Below are 14,780 nucleotides of genomic sequence, written 5' to 3'. Positions count from 1 at the left end.
TCTCCTCGCTCTGTGGTCTAGTTAAAAAGTTTTGACTACTATTATTTTTTGTGTTTCCCATATGGGTAGAAGGAGAGCTGAGGTTTTTGGTTTGTCAGAAGAAAAGAGATGGTAGCCGAGAGAAAAAGAAAACAAAAAAAAGATTAATTGAATAGTTTTTGTCCAAAATCAGAATAAAGTAATAACTAAGGGGGTTTTTGGAAAATATACAAAGAACTCATTGTCCGTACTTACGCTTGTTTCTACTTGCTTGGGAGATGGAAGCCCATTCGAAATCTAACTTATGACTAAGATTCCTTTTACTTATGTATCTATCTGATTTTATACTTTGAATACGTATATGGTCATATGGATAAGATTCGGCGCTTAGTAAAGTATGTAAATGACAAATCAATGTATTTCAAAATATATATTTCCTTTCATCAATAGTTTTTTTTTTAATGTTCTAGTTTGGTCTTCTTTGTTAACCTGGTTCCAATGAGTTTACCAGAGTTTATAGAGAACAATACAATAAAATGAAAGATCGAAACACACCTAACTAGGCTTGGACCAGGTTCATGAATCGGTTCTGTAACGTGTAGCCTCAGAGGATCGTTCCTCTACACTTGTTCTACAACTGTTTCTCGAGGGCTGGTTACGTTCAAAACCACACACCTATGCAGTTGGATTAGTTTTCTCAAGCCTAGCTTCACCTTTCCCATATTTACTCTTCAGGGTGAATCCATATTCACATGTTCACTCTTGATGTGTAAACTTTCCACACTAGCCATTATAGTTCAAAGATACTGCTTAAGTTCTTAACATTATAAAGTTTGGTTATCAAAATTATGTTTTATATGTAGAGCACACATTTCATGCTTAATTTGTATCACTTTAAAATAAAGGATATGAAATAATTTTTACTAGATAAATTTGAGGGAACGAATCTCTAAAGTGTCCACTATAATTTTTGGACGTTATGATTTAAGATTCGGTTTAACCAAATACAGTAGTAGCCTATTTGTGTGTTTACTGTTCTATCATGCATGTATATATATTACCTTTTAAAGTTTTTAAATGATTTTGTTACTTATGCATCATAAGTCATATAGTCATATAGATGCCAAATAAATAATCATAGCAGTTTTAGACCGTTGAACACTCGTCTAGACAATTCAGTGGACATTTTTATTGATATATATAGATTGTATTGAATGATGAGATGACTTTAAAAAAATTATAATCATTCCCCACATACATGTGTGCATGTGATCAGCCTTTTAATACGAATCTATATAATGAAGTATAAACTCTGGCCACTATAACAATGATTAGGAATAAGTCTTTATTAGTCGTAACCGTGACACATGAGCAGGCGCTAATTAGAATTGTTGTGCGTTCTGCTAAGGAAAAGGTTACAATTATTTTGAATAATAATGTACGGTAAAAGCGTTACAGCAATGATCATCACATAACTTATCGGCAAGCCAATCACTTAATTTACGGAAAATTAAAATAAAACGTCGAGGGCCCTAAATCATAATCACATGTAAATAGTGCTTCACTTTATCTAGACAGTTTTATATATTCTCACAAGTTCCAAAATTAGAACTGTTTTTGAATTTTGTCATATACAAATAGAGTAAAGGAAAACTGAACTTGAACCAAAGAGAGTTTTGGTAGGAAAGGAGCTAGCGAAGGTTATCATTATTTTTTAGCTCGATTCGGGATAGAGCGCCGTGCGAGACAATACGGTTTCGAGCAGTGAGCAATCGGGTGGTGATTGGTACGTCAATGTGGATTCCTTTGTTTCCAAACATGGTAAATCTTCAGCTAGAGAGTTAAAGAGTTCGAAACTACGAACTAGTTTGTGTCCAAAAAACATCAGTGAATACATCCAACCAAATAGTGAAAGTGTGTATGGAGATGATCGTTAGTTTTGTCCAGACTCACAATAAAGGAAACGAGCATGGGGAGCACCTCCAACTTTTTTTTTTTTAAATTAAATTTGTCAAAAATATCAAAATTAAACACTGTTTTAGATTTTTTTAGGCTCACAAATATTTGTCTTTTTGTTCATAATAAAACAAATTTGATGATCGGCAGACTTGACCAGATCAATCTAATTTACCATGTAGGCTCATTTTGAATAACACAATTAAACACTAAATAATCGGTGGTATAAAGCATTTGTTTCTTATAAATTAGCACTTGTGCACCATGTTGCAAGTTCAATCTTTAGAAAATGCAAATTTTTATTTATTTATTTATTTATCCATTTAGATTGTGAGTACAAACTTGTTGAATGTTTCATCCATGTTCAAGTTGAGCCATCTATATATTATGAATTCCAAATGTGTGTGGCTACGTACGTATGATCCATTATTAACTTCTTTTTTAATATATAAACATTTCTTACAATCAATTAAATCTTAACACAACCCTACTTTTTATATAATATTATTTAGGCAATAATCCTCCTTCATATTTTTTTTGTTTAATTATATACTTTACATCATTTAAAAAATGTTAATCACTACAAAAGTAAATGAAAATTTTAAGAAAATCAGTTTTTAGTTTTGTAAAGTACTTGTAAATGTTTTTATAATACATAATTGCACAAAATTAATTTAATATTTTAAGATGTATGAATGATGATCGTCCAGGTTATGATATTGTTCCATGCCGTTTTCCACATTATGAGATATCAAACATCATATACAAAATATGTGTATAATTCGCCAACTGAACTACGATACTAGCTAGAGAGACTCACAAAGTCACAAGCCACATTATAATTCCCTTTGGAGTAGCTACAAAAACAGTAGATCACCAAAGAGTACATTGTCATATCTATCATGTTAATGTGGATATTGTTGTTTAAATTGATTAGGAAATATTGATATATCAAAATTAAAATATATGTAAATGTAGAAAAGATAGTAGTGTAGAATAATAATGGAGAGGAGGAGGATGGGAATGTCGTACCCTTATCATGTGCGCTTCTGTGATGATGATTTGATTCCACATGCATTATGACCCCTCCCAAAAACAAAACACAACACCATGTAAAGAGCAAAATAAATTTTGGATTCATGTTCTTCTTATTCTCCTTTTTTCCTGCTTCTCTGTAAAAGTTTTCTCATTATTGCACAACCAAAGAAAACAGATGGTAAAGGCCATAAATTACATATGTGGACAACTAAATAAGTTTCTTTGATTAAATACTAGTTTCATTATTATTTTCTATAAACCAGTATTTTTTTTTAATTTTTTCACGATACGATTATAAGTTTTTTTTGTCTATCACATACTCTCAAAATATTAGACTGAAATAGGAGAATTTAATACTCATGTCGCATAAACTATACATGCAATAAAACTTATCAAGAATGTTGATAAGTTTATAAGTCTTAAGTCCCATGTTAACGATCCAATACGGTGGTAATTACAATAGCTTGCTTCATGATTATCAAATCTATTGATTAGAAACCGAGAGTAAAAGGGATGCCGGTAGAATTAAGCCATGTGTGACCATCGATAAATGGACCGACGGTGAATTGGGTTGCCACCGTTTCGTTTTCGATGCGTCTAAAACTGGACCATTTGACCCGCTCTGTCATGTTTGCACCTGGCCCTTCATTCATGTACTCTCCATAATACAAGGTTTCAAGTGCAAAACTGTCGTTCCACTCCAACCATCCAGCAGGATGTATGAGATCATCGATGTATGATTTTAAGATAACCGTCCTCGAATATTTTCTCCATGGTCGACCGAAGTACGCCTTGAAGCTATGTTTCACAGGGACCAAATCAGGTGCGGCCAAGATTCTACACTGAATTATAGATATACCTGTGGGTTGGTCCGTCTGGTTGCGGCTTTGAGCGGTGAATGCAATCTTCTGATTGGGATTTGGTCTACGAGCATAAAGACTACAGTTCTGGAACACAACAGCCGCATTGCCGAATATGAAATCGACCGTACCATATATATCGCATTCTCGGTAAAACTGTCTGGCTGAATGAACATAAAGTGTGTCTTGATAACCATCGAACTCGCAACGGTAAAAGGCAGAGAGATCAGAGCCGCTTCGCAGTGCCACAGCCTGTCCTTTGGCCAGTCCAGCAAAATTCACGAATGATATGTCCTTAGCTATGAACCCTTTACCTTTCACGCCTACATAAACAATTACATATGTCTTAGTTAATCTAGGTTGGGTTTGTTTAGTAGAAAAAGAAAAATGGATTTTGTTTGGGCTCAAGATATAATTTGGTCTCAGCCCATCCTTAATACTGTAACACTAACCTACGGTTGCAGTTTGAAAAGTTGACCATCCATCAACGCGGCTACGGTTTGCTTTTATGACTGTTATGCCGATACCGTCTCCGACAAACATTATCATTGTTTTCTTCTTCCGTAGTTCCACGTTCTCAATATATTCACCACCTTTTATATAAATAATAAATCTACCCCCAAAACATTGGAGATTAATGTTAGACAATGACTTATAAGAAAACATGACATGTATATCTCTTTTCTGTATCATCTCAATTCTCAATTCATGTTAAAACCCAAAAGAGTATCATATCACTTTCATAAACCTAATTAAATTGCATGTGCCATGTCTCACGTGTGTATTTCTCAATGGCTCACACACACATATCAATACGTAACTATGTAATGTTTTGTTAGGCTTAATGATATACACGTATGCGGAATCGTCAATCTATTAACTATTGTCTATTTTTTATTTCCGTGTATACCAAATAAATTTATAATGACTAAGTCTGATAGAATGATGCAATTTATTTGGTCTGAGTCACTATGAATTTATCCAACAACAAATTAAACGTAACTTAACATGACATAGAATGATGCAATTTATTTAAAATTAATAATAAACGAATATATATTCTACATATTGAGTTAAGATACGTACCTAGTTTCGCTAGAGTTGGGAGCGGCATAGACGGCATCACTGATGGTTGTGAAGTTTCCGGTTCCATCTTTGGCCACCGAGAGATTGAAACTGGTCTCTTGTACCGGAGCCTGAAGGACTCTCTGGTCAAGCTCTGAGACCCAACTCGGGTACTCAACGTCAACTTCAGATGATTCCGAGGAAGGGTTCTTCCTCCACATCACCTGAAGCATGTCAAGGGAGTTGCTCAGATTGTTAGAGATGTTTAAGATGTTCTCCTTCAAGTTCTGAGGCAATTCAAACGTCATAGCAATATTATCTCCATCGCCACTTGTCGAGAACCCATCGAGACACGTGTCTTGGTTTGTCATGGCGTTGGTGAGCAACATATTGACGTCATGGGACTTAAGAGAGGAAGATCGGAGGTTGGAGAGTGTGGCTTGGAGATCTGAGATGGTGTCATCGAGTAGGCCAAGGCAGTCTTCGAATGCGCAACGTTCACCGTGGGTTAGGATTGGACCAACACGGTTTTGGAGGTCGGAGAAGTTGGAGGAAGAGAGACGAACCTTTGAAATGGTTAGGTTTAAGGTGGCGATAACGAGCTCAGGGGTGATTTTGGTTTCGGTTAGACCCTGCGTTTCCTGAGTGGTGTATGATGGTGAATAAGACGGAACAACGGTGGATAAGAAGATTAGGAGATAGTTTAATGGCAATAGGTGGAAAACTATGTGTATTTGTTTTTTCCTAAATGGTGGATTCATCTTTTTTCTTTGAGATTTTTATCAAATTGAAAGAGAAAAATAAAAAAACAAAGCTGAAATGTAAAAAATGGTGAATGGTGTGGTCTTATATAAACTACCAAAGGTAACAATATAAATACAAAGAATGTTAAATACAACAAATTGACTAAAAGAGAACTGGGAATTTAATATCATGTTAGTCAAACACAATTCCTTTTGATTATAGTAACGGCTTCAACTTTTAGTATACAACTAGTATTTACTCACACATTAATAATGACTTTTGATTTATTGAAGGTCTTTGTTCAAATTGTATAAATTACTTTTAAAGATTCATTAAAGTAAACCACGTAATTATGTGCGCTCTGTAAAGCTAAGTAACGAGTCGTGATCAAATGTCTAAATGTCTTTATTCCATACTTACAATGTCATATGTGCAAAGTTGTGATCAAATGTCTAATGTCTTTATTCCATACTTAAAATGTTATATGTGCAAAGTTGTGACGATGTATAAAAGAAAACCTATATTGGTAATACTGATCTAATTACCAAAATATTAGTGATTATATCAGATATCAAGAGTATAAGGAATTCCGGTAGAATTAAGCCATTTGTTACCTTCGATGAATGGACCAACAGAGAATTCAGCTGCCTCCTCCTCGGTTTCGATACGCTTAAAACCGGGCCATTGGACCCGGTTTGTCAAGTTCGACCCCGGCCCTTCGTTCATGTACTCTCCATAAAATAAGGTTTCAAGTGCAAAATCACCTTTCCACTTCAACCATCCAGCAGGATCAATAAGATCGTCGATAAATGATTTCATGATAACCGTCCTAGAAAATAGCTGCCACGGACGACCTAAATAGGCTTTGAAGTTGGCTTGCACAGGGATCAACTCGGGTGCAGCCAAAATCTTGGAATTGATTATAGAAATACCCGTTGGTTGACGTGAGTCTTCCCGGCCTTGAGCGGTATATATGATTCTCTGGTTAGGATTTGGCCTACGAGCAAAGAGACTACAATTCTGGAACACAACCGATGCATCACCAAATATAAAATCGACCGTGCCATATATGTCACATTCTCGATAAAACTGTTTGTGTGAATGGGCATAAATGGTGTCTTGGTAGCTCTCAAAGCTGCATCGGTAGAAGGCAGAGTGGTCAGAACTGCTTCGTAATGCCACAGCCTGGTATCTAGTTCGTCCGGCATCATTCACGAATGATAAGTCCTTAGCTATGAAGCCACTACCTCTCACGCCTGCATACACACAATTATTATTTTAAAACTGAAGGAGAGACTAAAAGAAAAATTAAGAAGAAAATTTACCAACGGTGGCAGAGTGAAATGCTGTCCATCCATCTGCATAGCTGCGGTTAGCTTTTATTACTGTCTGTCCGATTCCATCTCCGACAAACATTATCATTGTCTTCTCCCTCGCTATTTCTATGTTTTCGAGATATACCCCACATTTTATATATATCACAAACCTACCATAAAAAAATAAAATCAAAATCATTATACACCCATTGAGACACATTGTATGGTTACGATTACAAAAGGAAAAAGATCACGAAAATATATACAAGGTGAATCTTATGCTTAATTAGGATGATTTAAAGCTAGGAGCTCCTAAAACTAAATAGACAGGACAATGATGATATCTATCCATGGAAAATTGTGTTGATTTGGCATCTTTAATGCATAACTACATGTTGATCATAGTTTATTTGGAGATCTTTTCCAATATTCATGTAGATTTATTATTGATTCTTTGATTAATGTTCATAGAAATGTTGGTTACCTTGTATCATTATTTTATTTTTTTGTCACACACAAAAGAACAAAAAGAAACTAATAATCTCAAATTTCCATAGACACTAGTACTAGTTTTTGGTCATTGATTTTGCGTAGTAATTGAAGAAACAAATTTTGTTCTTCACGTTTAAGATATGTTTTTTTGTTGTATGAGTATAGAACAAGTTTACGATATTTCGTTCAACCAAGAAAAGTAGCTTAGATTTCTTTTCTTTTTTTCTCCATCAGATCTATCTAAAATATAACCATACTATTACAGAAAAAAAATCAAAATCAAGATCAAAATCAAAATCAAAATCAAGGAAATGGAACGAATGAATCATTAACCAAAACAAATTATGAAAAGATTTTTTTTTTTTTTTAAAGCATGCATAATGGCTATTGTCATCTATTAATGTTATAGCCGAGGTTTAGCCAAGATGGCTCTGTTATATTTACCTTGTCCCTTCCTCTGTGAGGTCTAAACTCTGTTTTTTGCTTTTATAAAAATTTGTTAGCTCAAAAAAAAAATGCTATTGTCATCCACACGTTACCACCTTACCAACCAAACCTAATATTCAACGTTTTCGTACCTTGTTTCGCTTGAGTTGGGAGCGGCGGATAGGGCCTCGCCAATGGTTGTGTAGTTTCCGGTACCATTTTGAGCCACCACGAGATCAACCTTACTCTCATCCACCGGATCTTGAAGTAGGTTCCGGTCACTCCCCGAGACCCACATCGGAAACGCAACGTCCTCCTCTAGTTTCCCCGGAATATTCCCTGGAATATCCTCTAGCATAGCTAACGAGTTCTTGACGTGGCTAGAGATATTGAATAGACTCTCCTTCAAGCTCTCAGCCACTCCATACGTCTTGTTATTATTATAGTTCCAATTCTCATCCTCTACCTCGTCGTTAGAAGCAAAACCATCGAGACACGTTCGTGTATTTGTCAACGTGGCGCTGAGAAACATTTTGACGTTATGGATCTCAGGAGAATGAGATCGGAGCTCGGATATCGCGGTGGTGAGATCAAAGACGGTGTCGTCGAGTAGCTCGAGACAGTCATCGAATGCACAGCGCTCGCGGTGGCTAAGGCTAGAGCCTAGACGGTTTAGGAGGTAGGAGAAGTTGGAGGAAGAGAGATTGACCTTTGAGATGGTTTGGTTTATCGCGGCGACGACGAGGTCAGTGATGTCATCGGAGGAGGTGGTAAAACGCTGCGTTTCGTGTGGTGAGTAAGATGAAGAGACGGTTGATAAGAAGAAGATTAGGAGAAATATCATTAAATTGAGAATAATGTGTTTGGACTCTTTCCTCATTAGATTATTCATTGTTCTAGAAAAATGCAAGGAAGAAGAAATTGAGAGAGGAACTTATTATATAATAAAATCCGCAACGAAAAATCATATTTATTGTGATTTGTATTAGGGAAAGAAATATGATATTGTTGAACATAATTGGAAAGAAAAATCCTTTTGGTTTCAATTTTTTTTTTCACCTTGGTTAAATAGTCATTTTGAAAATACCTTATTTTTGAGTTTTGTTTTGAAAAGTATCCCTTTGCTATTCCCTTTAAATAAAAACTTAAATATATTTATATATATAATAAAATATTACTTATTTAATTTAAATATTTATATTTACATAATCATAACTAATAAAATTCAAAATTTAGAGGATAAATTCGAACTAAATATCTATTATCATTATAATTTTTTAAAATTTTGAGATAATAGTTTCTTAAAAAAATATTAAATTTTACAAGATAATTATAAATTTTATAGCTTAATATTTATTCGGGTTAAATAAAGCCAAATAATTTTCCAAAATTTCCAAGTGTATTTTTTCACAGATTCGAGAGTATTATTATTTACAGATTTAGATTGTAAAAAAACAAGTAATTTATTGTTATTTTAAATAAAAAATTTGCTGCCAGATAAAAGAAACGAAGGGTTTACCTATTTTGTTATTGGGGTTTCACTCTACCGAACTCGGCCCATTAGCATATGAAAGACCCTAGTAAGTCTATAGAAAACCATTGGATGTCGGCCCAAAATTAAAGGTTCAGATCGATTAAAATTTTTCGAATATAGGATTTAATCCAAATAAGCCCTTCATAACAAAACAAGCTTTCGAAGACAAAAAACAAAAAAACAAAAAAACAAAACAAGCTTTCTAGTTTTTACCATTCAAACTCCCATACGTTAGTGTAGTAGTTTAATCTTGTACACCCACTTACTTAATATGATGAGAACATAACCGGTTAACCGGAGTAAACCGACATCATCTATGTAACTGGTAGAGTTGAGATCATGTTGTCTTTGCTTATCCTAGTGGGATTACGTCTCCACTTAGTCATGTTCTTAACTATAGATTTAGTGGGTAGTTTCTTTCTTCTATTTATTTTATCTAAACATCATTGATTAGCAAACGAAAGGGAACTTGAAAATTGACAAAACAGAGTTTGTCTCTTTGGTTACTTGTTCATGTGTTAGATATAACACATCTCTTTGGCTTTGAAAAAGGACCATTCTATCATAATTACCCAAATCCTAAATATCGATATTATTAATAGATTTTTAATCTATCATAGCATGTACTGTGACTTCACTAGCTATTTCTTGCTTCTTCATAGATCGTTGGATTAATATTTTAGTCAGTGTTAGTGTGAAAGGCTTAAAATACTACATATGGGAGCCGAACAATAAAAACCCTAAGCTGATCGTTGTAACAGACTACGACATCGATTTTAAACTTTGAATGGTATGATTTGTTCTATCTACGTTGTAACATCCTGGTTTGATTCGGTTCGCTGAACGTGAATATATATATATTTTAAAAAATGTAGGAAAAAAAAAAAAAACCTTTCTTCACATGAAATTTTAAAGCTTCTCATCAATTTATATGTCTGTCCATATTTATGTCGGCATATAGCTTATAACATGTGTGTCGTATTTTTCCCATATTCATTACATTTTCTGTACGTGTCACTTTCCGTTTTATTTTACCAAACAGTTTAACGTTTCTTTATGAAACTTAAAACGTTATATATGGAGCAATTCTTTTTCACTAGCGAATACATTTTTTTTACAATATTAACTTTCATAAACTAGAATTACGGGTTAAACTCTTTTTTTTTTCTTGTTAAACGAGGTTTTTAATTTTTATTTTATTTTATTGAAAATGAGGTTAGTTATAAATTTGAGTCTTTTGTAGAAGCACCTGCATGCACTTAAGAAATCGAATTCAATCCAACCACGTGGAGTTAATTTAGTTGCAGTCTACTCTTTTTTCAATGAAGTTATTATTAATGCGTTAGTTGAGAGTATTATTATTATATACTGTATAGTATTTTTATAAGAACCACTATCGTTTTCTTATAAATGTTTATTATAAAAACCGACTTCGCATTGTCTATTTTTTGTTCAAAAATATTCTGTTTCTATTGGATTACTTTGCAGATAGTATGATAAAATCTTCCGTGTGTTTTTCGCATGATACCTTATAATGTAAAATATCATGTCATCGGCTTGAATTTGATATATACATAAAAATTATGTTATCGATCAAAAACACTCACATATTACAATTCTGTCACTACTTAGCTTAAGAGAAAGAAAAAAACATACTAATAAAAAGATTTAGTAAAGTGATCAGAAAAACAAATACTAGCTAAGAACATGCTAACTAAACGAATGTTTGATCAGAATTAAAGTGAACGTCACAGTCAAGTCTTTGGCTCGGAATAATCCATCGTTTTCGAATAGTCTGCTTTTTCTTTTTTTACATGCATATCCAATTAAAGATTCCTATAAAGCATGCAATAGTGACAAAAAAATACCACCAAAATACTATATATATTGAATTAGTTTAGATGAAAACAAAATAATTTCAGCTAGTGTTTGATGATAACCAGAGTGCAGTATAAACGAACTGCAAAATTCTTTTTAAGATATAATTAATTTTTTGTTCAAAGAAAAGAAAGATATAATTAGTTTAATTTAAATGCAAAGTCTTAAGGTGGACCAGGACATGCATGATTCATGGGTCTTGACTCTTCTTGAGCTCAATTATTTGTGCGTGTTGACCAAAATATTGTTCCTGTTGAAACAATCTATGATATTTTGTCTAAATTCTCATCAATCTTTTTTTTTTTAATGTTGTTGACAAGAAAAAAAATTGCATTCTATACTTGAACTTGATGCTTTAATGGTTAATTTTTAAAATATATATATATATTTTTTTTTAACATCAAAAATATACATTTCTATAAAATTACAAGTATACTATGTAGTATGTACTTTCATAGTAACTAATTAACAATAGCTTATGATTCTTCCTACAAAATTCCTAACATATTAACAATTTTTTTTATTAATATGAAAGTGAAAAGTATACTGTACATAGCTGCTTTTCCTTGTTCTTTTTTATTAACCCTGATAATAATATAAAGTTATATAATTTCATAATAAAACAAAACACCTTTGTATGTTCGGTAGAATAATGTTATTCCTGAAATTGCAGGTGCGTTTAATGATAAGTGATGGACTGTAGTTAAGATTTACACTAAAAGTATATGGTGATGCATTGTAACATTGTAAATTCACAAACTAGATCTATCTATGTATACATATTGTTCTATAAGCGTGTAACAATTGAACAAGTTATCAAAACTCCAAAACGAAAGACAATTATTTTGTAATCACTTTAATTGGTACATATCTTAGATTGTTAGTTACTTAATTTAGGTGGAAACGATGGAGAATTTAAGATAATTGACTCTATATTATTATATGCATAGATAGTCACATTGTCACACCTAAAAAGTTGCCTAACAGTCTTAACACATTGCCACCGTCGTTGACAAAGTTCTTCTAATTTTGTTGCTAACTAAAGTTCTTCTAATTGAGCTTAATAAATCAATTTAAATATTTTAGAAAATCGAGTTTAGTGAATTGAAATCCTCATTAGTATCAGAATTTGCAACCACGAGGATCCCAATTATGCATAATTACAATAAAATAAAAAATAGCTTTGTATCCAATAGTTTAATGCATACAATATCTCTTTATATATATAGTATAATGTAATTAAAATAGAGCCAAAGAAACGAAGGAAGATGGATCCATACCAAAAACAGCTGGGCAGCTTTGAAAATGCAATGTTTGATTCCATGATAATAATATCTCTGATAACTAACAACGCGTTTTAGCTCATAAGACTCCAACACATTGACTTTGAAACACTAAAAGTCGCATTTTTATTGTTTTGTTATACTATATAGTCCCAAAATCGATTTTTGAAAAATAAAGAAATTATATGAAACTAGGAGAAAACATTTAAACACAGCCCATATGTACTTAGAATTTGAATTATACATTTGAGAATTTACGGCCACGACAAATACGTATCGACTTCATTTGTTGTGGATTTTTTTATTCCCTTCCTCAGTTCCTCTAATGAAGCAAAAAAAAATCCTTCTTTATTTATATAATTTCTCATATTATTTGTTTTTTTAATTAAAAAAATTGTACATATTATTCTATAAATACACTAAGTTTTTATTACCATCAATCTGTTTTGGACGTAATAAATTTCAAAATTTAACAAACAAAACATCGATATGTTTAGTTTTAATCGTATGAACCAAACTATAACTGGTTACTAAATTTAAAACAATGCATAAATCGGTAAACAAACAATCATTAAAATTAATATGAAGAACAAAGATATTTGTCCATTAGAAAATATTCGTCGCTATGAATGAAACTACATTCAAAACTAAATTAAAATGATTTGTCGATGCACCAAAATGTTTAAACACTCGAACACTTAGTGTAGATGGAATAAACTTCTTCTTCCATTGTTGGCTCCTAGCAACCCGATGCTTCCATTTTTATGTAAACATAACCATCCCAAGTGACAGTTTAGTCTACATACTTCTAAAAACTATGAGATTGACATCGTACTATTGTTGGTTCCCACCTTTTGACAAACGAGTAATCTCTTCCTCTGATTGATAAAATTGAACTATTTGAGCCTTCACCTAAACCCTTAGACTCATTTGGTGCATGGTTTAAAAGGTCGGACATGGTTTAAATTGTTGAGATATTATCAACCAAAATAAACCTATAAAGTATGTTATCCCTATATTAGTAAAAAAGAAGTACAAAAAGTGCTTCCGGGTCGGGTCAATTTAAGAAATTACCCGAAATTTGTAATTGGATCTTTTAAAGTTGGATAGATTAATGGGTTTGGATACATACACCGGATACTTTCCAAATCTAATTTTAGGATTGTATTATTTCCATAACTAATTATAGGATTTACTAATATTTCTCTAACTAATTTAATACAATCTTTTTAAAAAATATTATTCTTCTTTCACTTTTATTTAATATTATTTTTTAATTTTTTGATATTATACTATATAATATAAATATTAAATAAAAATTTAACTTTTTTTTGCATATGTTGCAATTTGAATTTTTCAAAACGGACATATAATACTCAACTACACTCGGTTAAATATTTTGGACAATGGTTTAAAATCATTATAAGTATGACCAATATTAAAACTATTGTTACATGAGCATATTTAATATTTCAAATAGTTTCAAAATATCATAAGTAAAAGGTTCAAATATATAAAAATTTAAGAATTTAAAATATTGAAATATTTTTTTGAAGACATAAATGTAATTTTGGAGACATCATTTTTATTGATAAAATATATTATATATCAAACTATGTAAATTTTAGATAGTTCTCGGGTCGTTTGTTAAAATCACAATTATAATGATAAAGCGAGTTACGAATAATGTTTTTTACGAAATGAATTAGGTTACGGGTTGAACCTTCAAAAAATATATTGTATATGTAATTTTTACGTATATTTCTACTTTACTATAAAAATGGTCAAAATGAATAATTTATCGACAAATATTATTTCGTGCTGTTAAATTTTCACCATGTTTTTAATTGTATCAAAACTCAGTATATGATTATTTACTCGTTTTTTTCTTTATTATTTTATTTAAACTTATTATACCAATATATGATTACCATAATCGACTGCACTGTAACAAAATTAAAATGTAACATATTCTAATCCGTTAAAAGTTATATATATGTAATTATTTCCCCCGCGCTGTAGCACGGGTCCGAACCTAGTACTGTCTGTAATAGAACTCTTTATCAGGCTTAGACCATTTTATCAGGCTTAGACCATTATTATTGCAAGTATCTTATAGGTTAAATTTACATAGGAAAGTATCTTATATATAAAATAATAATTTATATATATGCTAACTCTAAATAATAAAGTGCAAAAGATATGCGAT

General features: G+C 32.1%; 2 protein-coding genes across 2 annotated transcripts; both read right to left on the bottom strand.

The window, feature by feature from the left end:
• Nucleotides 1–3,345: 3,345 nt before the first annotated feature.
• Nucleotides 3,346–6,284, bottom strand: LOC17882484 (probable pectinesterase/pectinesterase inhibitor 39). Its single transcript, XM_006289134.2, has 4 exons — nt 6,257–6,284; nt 4,920–5,122; nt 4,286–4,446; nt 3,346–4,156 (listed from the first exon to the last, which is right to left on the bottom strand). The coding sequence occupies exons 2-4, from the start codon at nt 5,117–5,119 to the stop codon at nt 3,465–3,467; spliced, it is 1,053 nt and encodes a 350-aa protein (XP_006289196.2). The 5' UTR covers nt 5,120–5,122; nt 6,257–6,284; the 3' UTR covers nt 3,346–3,464.
• LOC17883397 (probable pectinesterase/pectinesterase inhibitor 40) lies at nt 6,081–8,871 on the bottom strand. The gene is made up of 3 exons (XM_006287418.2): nt 8,029–8,871; nt 6,968–7,128; nt 6,081–6,898 (listed from the first exon to the last, which is right to left on the bottom strand). Exons 1-3 carry the CDS (start codon nt 8,766–8,768, stop codon nt 6,207–6,209), a joined length of 1,593 nt encoding a protein of 530 aa, XP_006287480.1. The 5' UTR covers nt 8,769–8,871; the 3' UTR covers nt 6,081–6,206.
• Nucleotides 8,872–14,780: the final 5,909 nt, after the last annotated feature.

The sequence above is a fragment of the Capsella rubella genome, unplaced genomic scaffold (assembly GCF_000375325.1).
Source record: "Capsella rubella cultivar Monte Gargano unplaced genomic scaffold, Caprub1_0 scaffold_6, whole genome shotgun sequence".
Lineage (NCBI taxonomy): Eukaryota > Viridiplantae > Streptophyta > Magnoliopsida > Brassicales > Brassicaceae > Capsella > Capsella rubella.
This window is presented reverse-complemented; position numbering and strand designations above follow the sequence as displayed.

Excerpts from the sequence above, each read along its gene's own strand:
- LOC17882484 (XM_006289134.2), bottom strand. The coding sequence starts at position 5,119 with ATGTGGAGGAAGAACCCTTCCTCGGAATCATCTGAAGTTGACGTTGAG. Across the intron at positions 4,447-4,919 it reads CCCAACTCTAGCGAAACTAG|ATTTATTATTTATATAAAAG; the intron begins GTACGTATCTTA and ends TTTTGGGGGTAG. Across the intron at positions 4,157-4,285 it reads TTTTCAAACTGCAACCGTAG|GCGTGAAAGGTAAAGGGTTC; the intron begins GTTAGTGTTACA and ends TTGTTTATGTAG.
- LOC17883397 (XM_006287418.2), bottom strand. The coding sequence starts at position 8,768 with ATGAATAATCTAATGAGGAAAGAGTCCAAACACATTATTCTCAATTTA. Across the intron at positions 7,129-8,028 it reads CCCAACTCAAGCGAAACAAG|GTTTGTGATATATATAAAAT; the intron begins GTACGAAAACGT and ends TTTTTATGGTAG. Across the intron at positions 6,899-6,967 it reads ATTTCACTCTGCCACCGTTG|GCGTGAGAGGTAGTGGCTTC; the intron begins GTAAATTTTCTT and ends GTGTGTATGCAG.